This window comes from Tetrao urogallus (genome assembly GCF_951394365.1).
Source record: "Tetrao urogallus genome assembly, chromosome: 9".
Taxonomy (NCBI): Eukaryota; Metazoa; Chordata; class Aves; order Galliformes; family Phasianidae; genus Tetrao; species Tetrao urogallus.
In genome coordinates this window covers 3,859,354-3,873,544 of record NC_136822.1, presented here as the reverse complement: position 1 = coordinate 3,873,544, position 14,191 = coordinate 3,859,354, and the positions used below count along the sequence as shown (strand labels likewise).

General features: G+C 59.4%; 2 protein-coding genes across 2 annotated transcripts; one reads left to right on the top strand and one right to left on the bottom strand.

Moving 5' to 3' along the window:
• Window positions 1-1,931: 1,931 nt before the first annotated feature.
• Window positions 1,932-6,717, bottom strand: PFKL (phosphofructokinase, liver type; the record flags this gene model as incomplete). Its single annotated transcript, XM_079539847.1, has 22 exons — window positions 1,932-2,079; window positions 2,183-2,288; window positions 2,368-2,467; window positions 2,543-2,654; window positions 2,832-2,893; window positions 3,046-3,210; window positions 3,286-3,438; window positions 3,564-3,651; window positions 3,738-3,808; window positions 3,900-4,046; window positions 4,164-4,227; window positions 4,303-4,367; window positions 4,533-4,658; window positions 4,744-4,836; window positions 4,907-5,002; window positions 5,114-5,222; window positions 5,306-5,350; window positions 5,617-5,782; window positions 5,860-6,049; window positions 6,129-6,206; window positions 6,286-6,359; window positions 6,633-6,717. The coding sequence occupies 22 exons, from the start codon at window positions 6,715-6,717 to the stop codon at window positions 1,932-1,934; spliced, it is 2,343 nt and encodes a 780-aa protein (XP_079395973.1).
• A 482-nt stretch (window positions 6,718-7,199) lies between these two features.
• On the top strand, window positions 7,200-8,558 carry PROCR (protein C receptor; the record flags this gene model as incomplete). The annotated part of the gene is made up of 4 exons (XM_079539877.1): window positions 7,200-7,254; window positions 7,366-7,602; window positions 8,084-8,350; window positions 8,446-8,558. The coding sequence occupies 4 exons, from the start codon at window positions 7,200-7,202 to the stop codon at window positions 8,556-8,558; spliced, it is 672 nt and encodes a 223-aa protein (XP_079396003.1).
• Between the last annotated feature and the right edge of the window lie 5,633 nt (window positions 8,559-14,191).

Here is a 14,191-nt window from a genome sequence, read left to right as displayed (position 1 = left end):
CTTGGGATGAGGGGGCACAGCGTGTCCATCTGGGTGAGGACTGCAGTTCAGATGACCTAGTTCTTGCCTCCTGTGTTAAGCCCAGCTGCGCTGGTCAGTGTGATTTATAATATACTGGTCTTGCCCTGACAGCCGAGGCCCCAGAGACTTACCCGGCATCTTGTTTGCATCCTGCCCTTGTGCAGAGGTTAAGGCTGCCTCAGCAGCTGCTTGGTGGCAGAATTTGCACCTTTCTGCACTGGGGATCGTGGGAACAGCTGCTGGAGAGTGTTGGCAGACACCCCACAGCCTGGAGCCCCCCATTTTGCTGGGAGGGGAGTGTCTGGAGCAAGCACCATGGCTCCTCACGGGGCTGGCGGTGGCTGCCGGAGTGCTGAGCGTGGCCTGGGGCCGCTCTGGCGCAGCTCCTTTTTTCTCAGCTCACAGCAGTCAGGCTGTTAATCCCCGCCAGAGCTCTCCGCCTACGTGCCGTGCTTGTCATTCTTGGCTGCTGCTGCTGCTGCTGCTGCGGGTGCCAAGTGCCCCCTCTGCCACCTCGCAGCATCTTTGTCAGTGGCCTTCCTTCCCCTGTGTGATGCTCGGTGTCCATGTGGACACGGTGTCTGCGGCTGGGCTGGATGGTCACCGAGTTTCTGGGGTCCTGTTGAGGAGTGAGATGGGCTCCTCAAAATCAGCATGGGGCAGCGGAGGAACCCACTTTCGACCCCCCCATTGCCAGGAGGAGTGGTGTGACCTGTGCCTGGGGTCCCCAGGGCAGGCATCACCAGGGAAAAGCTGCTATGTTTCCTTCATCAAGTTCTGCTGTTTCTCTGTCCAGAGCCTAAAATAAGTGCTGCAGCCAGTAGGGGAATAGCACTGTTGCCCTTAAAATCGAAGGGGCCTCCACGCTGGGGACAACTCAATGGAAAAAAACCCAGCTCTGTCCAAACCCTACAACTGTGACACGTCCCCATGATGCTGATGTTCGTCAGTCTGGCTCTGGGAGGAAGTAGTCCTGGGAAATGAATTGTCTGGCATCATCTGAGCACAGCCAAGTCCCAGAACCATGAGCCAGGGCCAAGGAGCTTGGCAGCTGCCCTGAGAAACTGCGTGAAAACCACGTGCATCACCATGACCCATCCGCTTTGAACTTCCCTTGAAGGTGGGAACCAAACCCTAAGAGATGCAGTTTTCCTCCAGGGTTGAGAGGTCTCCTCGCAGAGGGACACGGACTTTGTGCATTCTGGAAGGAGTCACGCATGGGAGGCTGCCTGTGGTCCTTTTCTCCCAGGACCCCAGCTTGGGGCTGCACAGAGAGGGAAACGTCCCAGCTATGAGTTGGGCTCTGGCAAGCTGTCTGCGGCTCAGCTTTCTCACACCCCCTCCCTGGAACAGCACAGGACGGTCCCCCCATCTCAGTGCACACCCCGTGGGGACACGGCCTCCAGTCCTCCCCGTGGCACCGCAATGAGCACGCGCTGACGCAGCGTTGGCTCCAGCAGGTTTTATCTCTAAGACACAAGCGACGCCGCGATGGTGAGACACGGTGGGGTCATGGAGCGGCGGTGAGACGACGGGCACGGCCCTGCTGGTGGTACCAAGGGCCACGTGGCGGTGGTCGCGACAGCCAAGCGTCATGCAGGGTGGCCGGGGACAGGGGACTGCCAGGACCGGTGCCCTGTGCCTATTGTGGCACTGCACCCCATCCTCCTCCGCTCCCCTCCCGCGCGGGGTCGTCGGCTAAAAGCAGCGATTGGTTTGGGCTATCAAGCCATGACATAAGGAATCAGGAGTACCCCATCATTAAATAATAAACTAGAAGAGGATGATTTCGGGGCCGGGCTGCGCAGCCAAGCACAGGGAAGCCCCCCATCCCCACATCTGCACAGTGACCGGCCCCGAGGAGCAGCAATTTCAGGCAGGGTCTGGGGAGGACGCATCAGGGATGGCCACTAGAAGCCCTTCTCGATGCTGAGCGTGCGCCGGGTGACGTGCTCCATCTTCCCCGAGATGTACTCGGTCAGGCTGATCTGGTAGTTGGCCAGCATCTTCAGCATCAGTCGCAGGTTCAGCCACCACTGCTCCTGGGGCAGCCGGTGCCTGCGAAGTGGGACACGGCTCTCCAGCGGCCCTGGGCACAGCGGCCCTCGCCCCTGAGTTTTGGAAAGCCTGGGGGAGCCGTGGACAGCAGATGGGCACTTACTCAAAATCAGTGACTTTCTTGAGCTCCGTCACAGGGCTGAAGGCCACCACCTTCTTCCTCAGGCCGATGACACAGGCGGAATCAGCCGAGTTGGCAAACACACGCCCTGCAGGGGACACACTGTCATCAGCTGGCAGCAGGCACAGCGGTCATGCTGCGACCAGCGCCCCCAGCCCCGGGCCCACCCTTGCGGTACGCCTCCTGCAGCTTCTCTGACATCCACAGCACGGCCTTCACGCCCAGCTTGGTCCCGTAGTTGCGATCAAAGGGGGTCGGGGCTCCACCCTAGGGACAGAGAAAAGCTGAGGTCACGTCCCTGTGGGACAAGGCCCGGTGCTGGTGGCCTTCCCAACCCTGTACCTGCTGGAGGTGGCCCAGGACATTGATCCTGCAGTCGAAGATGCCCTTGCCCTCAGAGGAGTAGAGGTTGTAGAGGAACTCGGTGGTGTAGTGCTCGTGGCACTTCTCGTTGCTGGCGGAGCAGAGAGAAGGGATGGGGTGAGGTGGGGGTCACCGTCCCTGGAGGTGTTCCAGAGCCACGGAGATGCGGCACTGAAGGATGTGGTCAGTGGGCATGGTGGGCTGGGGTTGGCCCTGGGGATCTCCGAGGTCTTTTCCAACCTCAATGATTCTATGAGTTAGGACTCACCGCAGCACCAGCCCTCTCTGGATGTCTGTCTTCATTTTGTCCGTCAGGTGCTCCACGTTGGCCTGCAGGACGAACCCCAGCACGTCCCCTGCCTTCCGCATCCACCCCATGTTTCCCCAACCCCACCACATCTCATCCGCAGCTCTTCCCAATTCCATTGCCCACCTTTTTTCCCCACCAAAACGGTGCTGCTGGGGTACCGAGGGCCGCTCACCTTCAGGTCATGGATGGTGAAAGGGTCTTCATACACATAGGCAGCATCGGCACCCACGGCGATGCCGGTGACGGTGGACAGATACCCACAGTAACCTCCCATGGTCTCCACGATGAAGACGCGGCGCTTGGTGCCCGACGCCGACTGCTTGATGCGGTCACAGCTCTGTAAAGGGACAACGCCGGTCACAGGGCCGCATTCATACGGCGCGGTGCTCCCACCTCACCGCCTGCCCCTCACCTCCATGGCTGCGTTGACGGCTGTGTCCGAGCCCAGGCTGAAGTCGGTGCCGGGCACGTTGTTGCTGATGGTGGCGGGGATGACACACATGATGATGCAGAGCTCCTCGTACTGCCCACGGGCTTCAACCAGCTGCAGCACCCCCTCGTATGCCTGCCGTGGGCATGGCCGTCAGCAGGCTCCCACCTCACCCCACCACCCGGGGCCAGGAGGGCCCATCAGGTGTGGGAGATGCGGTGATGCCAAAGGGCGCTTCTACATTCAGTGTTTCCCCGTACCTCAAAGCCACCGATGACCAGCAGAGCTTGGATGTTGAATTTCCGCACGTTCTCCACGATCTTTTCCATGCAAGTCTTGGGCAGAGTCCTGCAAGGGGGAAAGACCCTGCGCTGAGGCCCCTGAGAAGCCCACGTACAGCAGTGTCCCTTGTGGCACAGCCACGGGCCACTCACCGCTTGGTGCCTAGCATGGACCCGCCGCGTCCCAGCCAGCCTGCCACATCGTGCCAGCCCACCTCGCGGATCTGCAGGAAACAGCGCTCAATTCTGGAGCAGGGGACAACCCTGCCCACCCCAATCAGAGCCCCGTGGGGCTTTTGGTGCCCGCATGCTCACCTGTCCCTTGGCCAAGCCTTCGAAGCCATCGCTCACCGCATAGACGGTGTGGCCACGGCAGATGCTGATGCGCACAGCTGAGCGCACGGCCGCGTTCATGCCGGCAGCAGGGGCCCCCACGTTCAGGATGGCCAGGCTGAAGGGGCTCTGCAGGGACAGCAGCCGTGTGGTTGGGATGGTGGCACAGCCACCAGGAGGGGAACAGCACCATCCTCCTTAGAATCGAGGGGATGATGGAAAGGACAGCGTGGCACCCTGACTTACCTTCTCCTGCGCTGGCTTCTGGTGTGCCAACAGTTTATAGATGTTCCAGTTGTTCTCAAAGCTCCTGCAAGGACAGCAGCAGCTCTAGAGGAGAACCTCTGTTCCAGCAGGCCTCCCCAGTCACCCCATGGTGGCTCACCTCCCACGGAGCTGGATTGCCTCATCAAACCTCTTCTCATCCATGGCCTTCTGCACGTCCTTCGTCTTGGGGGAAGAGATGCAGCACTGCGACACCCGCACGAGGGGTGACAGCAGTGGGATGCCCTAACGCCCACTCAACAGAGGTGCCACCAGCCCCATGGAGCTGCCAACAGCCCCACGGAGATGCCACCACCAGCTCTGCACCCCCCAGTGCCACCATGCACTCACCACCTGGACGCATTCCATCAGCGGCAGCCGCACCGACTGGTTCCCTGACAGGCTGACCACGCAGGCGGGGGTGTCCGGGGTGGCCTCCAGCAGCGCCATCACCGCCTCCATCCCCATCTTGCTGCTCTGTAGCGAGTCGGAGGCACCCCTTGGGTGATGACAAAGTCCTTCTCTTACCTTCTGTTCTCATCCCACAGCCCCGGGCACCCACCAGCACACGGTCGAAGGCGGAGGGCGTCCCGCCACGCTGCACGTGGCCCAGCACGGTGACACGTGTGTCAAAGCCCAGGCGCTGCACCACCAGCTGTAGGGCGGAGAGGCTGTCAGAGCAGGCAGGGCCTGGCTATGGGAGCTGGCAGTGGGGTGAGCCTTACGTCTTTGACGTAGTTGGAGGAGATGGGCTTGCCGTTGCGGTCGATGGCCCCCTCCGCGATGATGATGATGTTGAGCCGTGACCCTCGGCTGCGGGTCTGGGGGAGCAAAGGGCACGGCAGCTTAGCCAAAATTTGTGCCAGCTGAGCGCATCCCGGCCACAAGCTGGGATCCTCCTTGTGTCCCCATGGTAGGGATGGGCCCCTCACCTCCCCGAGCCGCTCGCACATCAGGTCCTCCCAGCCGTCCTCTGGGGGGGATTCGGGGATGAAGAGCCAGTCGGCCCCCGAGGCCAGCCCAGACACCAGCGCCAGGTACCTGCAGGGAGCGATGGTGGCACCCCAGTGTCCCCAAGGGCCTGAAATGCCTCAGAAAGCCCCCACTCCACCTGGTGTCCTCACCCGCAGTGGCGGCCCATCACCTCCAGCACGAACGTCCTCTGGTGGCTGCAAGAATACGGTTTAGGGACACGGTGAGTGGACACGGCAGGGACGAGTCAATGGTTGGATAACCTTAGAGGTCGTTTACAACCTTAATGGGCCTATGAGTGGGCACGGTAGGGTGGGTGGGACGGAAGTTGGACTTGATGAACTTAGAGGCCATTTCCAACCTTAATGATTCTATGATAGCCAAGGGATGAAGGTGAGGAGGATTAGAAGAAGGAGGATGAGGAGGGTGGGAGCTGTGCTGATGCTGAGGCCAGCAGTCTCACCTCTGCGCCGTGGTGGTGATGGCGTCGATCACCTCCATGATGCGATGCAGCGCCGAGTCGGTGCCGATGGTCATGTCGGTGCCGCAGAAGTCGTTGTCGATGGAGCCCACCAAGCCCACCACGTTGAGCCGCCCGTTGGCCTTCGCCACCTCCTCGCTGATCAGCCCTGCGCCCGACGCCCCACGCTTTGGGTTGAGCTCCGGCTTTGGCTCATTGCTACCCATCGCGTCCCACATCACTCACCGTCGCGCAGCAGCTCATCCAGCAGCCCGGCCCACTCGGCGCGGAAGATGTCGGCACCCGTCAGGCTGCCGTCGCCGCCGATGACGCAGAGGTTGGTGATGCCGTGCTCCACCAGGTTGCGGGCGGCGCGCAGGCGGCCCTGCCTCGTGGTGAAGGCTTTGCAGCGGGCGCTGCCGATGACCGTACCGCCCTGCACAGGGGACAATCGGGGGACGTGGCACGGCGCTTTGGCACGCGGGGTGTCCCCGGTGGGGCCTGCTGATGCTCACCAGCTGGATGATGTTGGAGACGCTCAGCCAGGTGGCCTGTTTGATGTTGTCGCCGCCTTCCACCAGCCCCTCGTAGCCCTGCGGGGACACGGAGGTGACATCCCTGCGTGCCACGCGCGGGGGCAGGGCGGCTGGCGGGGGCGCGGGGCGGGCAGACCTCGTAGATGAGGAAGACCTTGGCTCCCACGTAGATGCCCATGCGGGTGACGGCGCGCACAGCGGCGTTCATGCCTGCGGAGGGGACACGTGGCACCGCGGGGACATCGCCGCACCAGGAGGGGACCCACCGCTCCCACCGGCCGCCCATCCCGATGCCCCGCGTCCCCACACTCCCATTATTTTCCCGCGCCCTACGCCCCGCGTCCAGACGTCCCCGCGTCCCTGCAGCACGTCCCCATAGGCCCCCGCGGCAGCGAGGACTCCGGACCCGCCGCACACCCTCGCCGCCCGGCAGGAGAGCCGGCTGGTGACGCCCGCCGCCTTCTGCCGCTCCGCGGGCCTCACCTTGCGCGTCGCCGCCGCTGGTGAGCACGGCGATGGCCATGCCGGCCCCCGCCATCCGCAGCCGCTCCAGCTCCGCCGCCGCCATCGCTGCGCTGCCCGGCACCGGCGTCCCGCCCCGCGCGCCCGCTGGCCACGCCCCTCCTGAGGCCACGCCCCCTTATCTGTGGCCACGCCCACCAGGTGGCGCCGCGCCCGGCAGAGGCTCCGCCCCCCCCCGCGCTGTGCCGCGCCGCTCTGCCTGGCGGGGACGGACAGCCGGACCCGCGTGCGATGCTTTGGCGATGCTCACACACGATAATTGCCTCTAAACTAATTAACGAAGCGCTATCGCTTCCCATGCGCTGGGCTGTCACACTGCTGCGTGCCACGGAGCCCACCGTGTCCCCTTTACTCTGACGCGGCCACGTCCGGCAGCGAAAGGGTGCGGGCGTCGTGGGTGAAGGAAATGGGAGAGACCTGGCCGGACTCCCGGCGTCCTCCTCCTCCTCCTCCTTCCCGGCCCCACCTCCCCGGCACCGCTTAACTGCGGCCGCGGGGCCACCGCAGCCCATCCGTCCCCGTCCCGCCATGCTGAGGCTGCTGCTGCTCTGCGGGGCTCTGGGCTGCGGGGCCGGGAGCGACGGTAAGGGGCTGCGGGGCCGTACGGGGCCGTGGGGCGGCGTGGGATGCTCGGGCCACTGCGGGGCTGGAGGACGAGGGTCAGGTTTGGCGTGACATCCGCGTCTCCCCGCAGCCCCGCTCGCCTTCACCATGCTGCAGTGGACGCAGGTGTCCAAGGGCAGCTCCGTCTTTTGGGGCAACGCCACGCTGGACGGGCGGCTCAGCCACATCCTGGAGGATCACAACGTCACTCAGGTGCTGCCCCTGGAGCCGCCCGCAGCCTGGGCACAGCAGCGGGACATGGTGACCAACTACCTGAGCTACTTCAGCGGCATAGTGCAGGTCTTCAGCAAGGAGAGGCCCCTCAACTGTGAGTGCTGCCGGGGCGAGGGGGCACGTGGTGCTGTGCTGCTGGGGATGGCTGCTCGGGGACGGCTGCTCGGGGACGGGGACGCAGCCCCGGAGCTGCTGGCAGCCCTCGGGCAGAGGGCTTGCCCTGGGGTCACTGCTTGGAAGCGGGATGCTGAGGGTGAGGAGGTTGTATCCATGCACAGGGAGGCTGCTGTGGCTGTGCTTTGACATCTCTCTCCCTACAGCCCCTGTACTCGTGTTCCTCCCTAGAGCCCATTTTGCCCCCATTCATTCCTGCACCTGGATCTCCAGTGCTATCTACATCCCCACATCCGTGCCCTATAGCACATCCCTTGTGAGAGCCACCAGGAGCTCACTGTGCACAGGGCGATTTCCAAATGAGAAGCTGCAGGGAGCAAGCCCACAAGCCAGGGCCGTGCACACACTATAGCTCTACAGCAGCAAAGGACAGCTGGAACCTGATGCCTTCCATCCCACAGACACCCAGATCCTGCACTGCCGCCTGGGCTGCTGCCTCTTCCCCAACGGCACGGCCCACAGCTTCTACGAGGTGTCCCTCAATGGAACAGCCTTCCTCACCTTCCACGTCCCCACCGCCACCTGGGAGCTCCGCTGGCCACGCAGGGACCCGGTGGCCACTTTTGCCCGGCAGGAGCTGATGAAATACTCTGAGACCACGCATAACCTACAGCACTTCCTCAACACCACCTGCGTGGACATCCTGCGGGCTCAGAGCCCTCACACAGGTGTGTGCCAGGCACGGCGGGGTGCTGGGGCTCCCCCTGCTCCTGGCTCTCATCCCTTGGGAATTGGGGTGACTTACCATTGTCGCTCCTTGCAGGGAAGCAGAGAGGCCGCTCGCACGCCCCGCTGGTGCTGGGTCTGATCCTGGGGGTCTCCGCGGTGGTGGGTATGGCTGTGGGCATCTTCTTGTGCACAGGAGGGAGCTGCTAGCAAAGCCGTGGCTGTCCTGGGTCACTCTGCGGGCACAGGGGACCAACCCTGCATCACCCCATGGGGATCCCAGCTGGGACGGTTCCCCTGCCCCAGGGATGGGGCTCACAGCGCACCGAGGCGCGGAACCGCGCTTGGCCTGGATGCACGAAATGCAGAGAGGGGTGAAAGTCAGAAGAAAGCCAAAATGGGTGAAGAAGGTTGGTATTCAGACCGTGATTCATCGCCACTCTGGGGTGAAAGGGGATGGACGCCTGGAGGACAGATGTCACATCTGGGAAAGGACCCGTCGGTGGCCGTCCATCTCCGTGTTGAACAGCCCTGCTTCAGGGCCTGGTGCAATAAAGCCCTTCTGCCCCCAGACTTGTGTCACACTTTCTTGCATAGCAGGGGGGTTACGCAGCATACAGTGAGCTTGCACAGCCTTGGGAGAGGCTGCAGGGCTCGTGCTGCCTGATCTCGCCCCAACCGCATGCCGCTCTGCTTGTGCTCAGTTTGGCTGCAATTTTCTCCCTGAGGTCAATTGGTGTCGTTTATTTTTTCCTTCACCTCCCTATGGCGCACTGAGGCTGACTATAGACGGTTCCTCCTGGGCAGATTAAAGGGCTCATCGTCATCACGTATGGGCATGGGCTCCCCAAAAGCTGGGTGAAGGAATGGGGGAAAAAAAAGAGCAGATGCTGACACTAGTGCAAGGCAGGCCCGCAGAAAGCACAGACGGGGTCACAAACACAAAATTCTTACCCTTTGGCAGTGAGGAGGGGAAAGCAGGAACAGAAGCGGGATGGGAGATGACATAGCAATGTCCACAACAGGGGACAAAGGTCTCTCAAGAGGCTACAGCTCATCTGCTGGAGCTGCCAGGCAGCCCTGGCCGCCCTCCATCACGCAGCCCCCCACCCTTCAGGGGGCTGCAACAGCAGAGCGAAGCAGCAGCCAAGCGTCCTGGAATCCAGAGCATCAATTGAGGCAAACATCAGCACTCAGCTGATGGGAGGCCAGATGTGCTGTGTGTATGGGGGGGGGGGAAAAGGAGGGGAGAAAGCAGAGGGGTTTGTTTGTGGCACAGGGCAGCAGCACTGCATCTCCATCACGCGCACACAGAATTGCAGGGCAGATTTCGCATCGTGGTTCCAAGAGGTTTTGCAACTCGCAGGACATCAGAAAGCGAGCTGGTGGCTCTGGTGGGTGGCAGCCTAAGGACTTGGGAAACCGTGAGGGTCTGGAAAGACAGGGCTTGTTTTGCTTCTGCAATGCATCAGCTTTTAGACAGCTGGGGCCGTCTTTGCTCATAACAGCTCTGGAAAAGCCTTTTTCCCCTGTCTGTTGGCTCTGGCAGTGCTCCACGATGTGGCTGCTCTGCCAGCTCAGAGAAAAGGGCAACAGCTGGTGCCCTCGAGTCCCCAGGCCCTACAGCCTTCCCTGGGCGCCGCACCCAAAGCCACCCCGGGTCATTTCCCTGATGGTGACCAATATCAAACAACGCATGACACAAAGGGAAGGGCTATGGCGTACAACTGCACCCCTCCCAGTCTCATATTCTTCTGCCCACCCTCAAACTGCTTCATCATAGGGTCACCATCACCAGCAGCACGCAGAGCCCAGCCAGCAGCCCAGCTCACATGTAGGGAGGCCCCAGTTGTTGCTTAAGTGTTTACCATCATCCAGCAGCTGGTAGCCATGGCCACGGCCAGTCCTTCAAGCCCTGTGCTCCCCCTCAGAACAAGTGCCAATCCTCAGCTGTATCCCGTCAACCACAGGGCTCTTTCCCTTTCTTCCTGACTTTATCCACCCTGCAGGCTTTCACCAACCCCCTCCACAGCATCTCAAGAGCAAACCAGGCTTTTCTCTCCGCATGCCAAATACTTTCCATCACTCATACTGCTATTGCTGCCAGCTGAGATAAGAAGCCCAGCCTCTATCGCTGCGTGTTGTTGCAGTGGGTAAGGTGATGCCCTCAGGCTAGGACTGGGTTTCCCCTTCACCTACACATGCATCCCATGGGTGTGCACACACAGCCTTGCAAAGACACACTCATCCTTTGGGGAGGAACGGCATTTTGGCATCAGCCCCACATCCCAGCTGGTGGCTCTGTGTCCTGTCTGTCCCCCACCCTGCAGACAAGGGGCTGCCTGCCACCAGGAGCTGCCCCAGGAACTGGGGATCATAGTATCAGCACTCACCCTGAAGGTGGAGGTGCTGGGTGGGAGTGAGAGCTGTACAGCACCTCTGGGGGTCACACCACAGCATCACTCCTGCTCCACACACACAGGGTGTTCCTCCATCCTTCTGGTACCAGATTTAGGTCTCCCTCAGCTCAAACCGCCGCATTTTTTTTTGCTCATCACCAGGACGAGAAGAGTTTATCCTTACAATAAACACTCTATGCACTCAGTGCCTACGCTGCTATCATCAGTGCTGCTCAGGACTAAACAGCCCCGTTCCTCTGAACTGTCCTCAAAGGCCACACACACGTTGTGACAGCCCCAGATGCTTTCCTCTGCGGAATTTCCAGTTTCCAGACATCCATTTTAACCCTGCTGCTGCAGCAGGCTGAGCACGCTGGCTGCATTCAGAGAAATAAGGCACAGTCCTCCTAGACACAGGGACTTCTTTTTCGGTTGTGCTTTTGACTCCCGGTGAGTTGGGGATCTTCGGAAGCACTGAGATCTTCATCCACCACCCTGCCATGATTATGCCTTTTACTTCTGCATTTGCCTTCTGTAGGAGGCTCCTCTGCCTGTCAGCCTCCTGCTGCCAGGGGTGAGCAGGCAGATCCTTGGAAATACTTAGGCAGAAGAGGCAGAGCTGACACATCCCTCCCACAGAGAGGATGCCCAGCTCCTATCACTGCCCTCTTCTCTTTCCTAACGCCTCCCAGGTCAGTGTGCCTGGCACAGCTGGAGGAAATAGGAGGCAAAAACTGGGCTCTGGCCACAGTCAACACGGAGCACAGCGATGTGGCAGCTGGGCAAACAGAAGCTGTTGGGCAGTTACTGCACCTCCCTGCCAGCCACAGCTGGGCCGTCCCTGGGTGGGACAAGCTTTGGTCTGAGTAAGCCTTGTAAGACTGAGTGAGCAGCTCAGCTCTGTGGCATTGGAGCAGAGCGGCTGCTATCCAAACACCACCTAAAAAAATCACTTACAAGAACAACAGTAAGGAACTGCCACTTCACCTTCCTTTCCTGTCCAGCCCCACACCAGAGGTCCCCAGATAAGTTCACACAGCTGGATTCCAGGAACGCTGCAAACCTGGGCGCCTTTAGGACGGCAGTTCCCTCTCCCCTCTACTGCCTGTCTCTCAAAAATATGTTTAGATACAGATAAGTATTTTAGAATAACAAACTCTTCGTAGAGGGAAAAAAAAGCCAGCCCACACAACCTTTCCAGAGAAGTTTCCATGGAGGAGAAGCTGCTGTTTGGGAACACTTTCACCCTTGCCTTTACTTGGTGAGGAGGGGACACTGTGCAAGCAGTTTAACTGGCTGTAGTGAGAAGCAAGGCAGCAGCTGCTCTCTCCTGGCCAAGAGCATCAGGAACAAATGCCCTGTGGGGCCACATGGTTGCTAAGGACCCACGTACCAAGCACAAAATCTCCTGTGTACGGTCTCAAAAGCGTAGCATCTGGTCTAGGGTGGGCAGCAAGGCTTTGCAAGCATCAAACCTGTCTCAGAGAGACAAGAGAACTGGGCAAGGCTGCTGGGTCAGCTGTTTCTTCCCTCTCCTCAGAGCATGCAGGTTGTCACAATGCTTTCTGGAAAAGCCATCCTATACTGTGATTTCACCATCATCTACTTTTGATGAGCACTGCAGGACAGGGAAGCCGCCCAAATAACCAGCAGTAGTACCTAGGCTGGCTGAGCAAGAAAGAACAGGTATCCATCTCTGATCAGTTGAGGTTGCGCATCTCCAAGCAGAATACATTCCCACCGTGTTGCTCAGTGCTTCCTTAGACTTTACTGAGTAACTATTTACAGTGAGAAGTCCTTTCCCTCCCTACACAAATGCTTTACAAGAGATATTTCTCCCACAAGAACTGAAGGGACTATCTGCCCAGCCCAGTTACCTCTTCAAAAACAGTAAGCCAGAGGAATGTACTCACTTGCCTGGCAAGAAGAGCTGCAGTTACCCGCTCCTGGCCTACCTGCTGGAACAGGGAGCAGGGCAGCCTGCAGGACAGCTGAGAATTGATGTGGATGTGGAGTCCTCAGCCTAACCAGAGCCAGCAGGATGCAGCCAGGGGGTAGTAACAAAGCACTGATGGTAGCAGTGGGATCTTCAACTAGAGCTGAGGGAGCCTGTGGTTAGACCCTGTAAGAACATACAACTTGGAGGTGATCAGAAGTATTCACTTTGTAAATCAGGATCCTGTTTTTGGCAGGCAATAACCGTTTGCTTTTTAAAATACGCCCTTCTCAGAGCGGCAAGAGCTTCTCTAAAAAGCACATTTTGAGGACAAGCATCTCGATAAAAGAAATGAACATCCCTGCATCTGAACGGCTAATCCTTGCCTTGCACAAGGCTGTGTGAGATCAAGCAGTCCACGTGTGCTATGACTCACTCACACTGCTTAAGCCTTACTGAGAGAGAGGAGGCAGCAACTCACAGCCACCAATCGCCACAGAACCTGGGGATCACAGGGGGCAGACACAACTTCTGTGATCCTTGAAGGTGCTGGACTTTCCTGCTGCCAACAGAGCAAAACCCAAAGTGGAACATTTGAACAATAGCCTAGCAAGCACTAAAGCACACAGCTTCCTGGAAAGACAGCACGGAAACCCTGGAGCTCGTCTGAAGGCAGGGACAGCAGCAAATCCCAACTGCACACTACGCAGCAGGGAAAAGAAGGTGGAAGGAAGCCTGGTAGGATTTGAGGTTTTTTCTCTTTTTCTTCTTGGATCACGTCTCAGTGAATTACCTGCACCACAAACAATGCATCCATTCTCTGCTGACTTGTGCTTTGCTCTCACACTGGCAAATATTGTGGCTTGGCAGCTATCGTTGCCGCTCGGCACAGCACGGGCCTCTCAGAGCAACACTGATCCACAATGGAAAGGGGAAAACATCCTACAGGAAGGAAAAGAATTAGCATGAAAAGAAAAAGCAGCAGTGGGAAGAAGGAGCTGCGCTCAGAATAAATGCACTGCCTGCTGCTGGGGGTGGGGGTAGGAAGGGTTTCACCACAGCCAATATCTCGTGCACAGAAGTTGAGACCTGGCTCTAGTTTTTAGCTTTATCTTTGTACCAGCAGCACAGGCCATGTTGGTTGGGGTAGGAAGGAAGGCAGGCCGTGCAGCTGTCAGCAAATAGACCCTCGTAGCACACACTGAGACAAGAACCAGGGCAGCCCTAACAGGTGTGCCTGCCTTTGGAATCTAAGGTTTCTTAATCAGAGCCAAGGGGAGAGGCGGGGCGCAGAGCTGCCTACAGGGACCTGGAAACAGCAGGTCAAACAGGCTGATGCTCTAGGTAGCAGTCTCAGCCAGGATTAACACCAAGCATTAATGAGGACTTAGAGGAAGACTAGAGTTGAGACTGAGGGTTTTGCACCCTGGCTTCCCTAATTCCCCACTTTGTTCTGCCAAAGCAAATATACAAAGGATCCAGCAGGAAACCTTCCCAGTGCTGCTGCT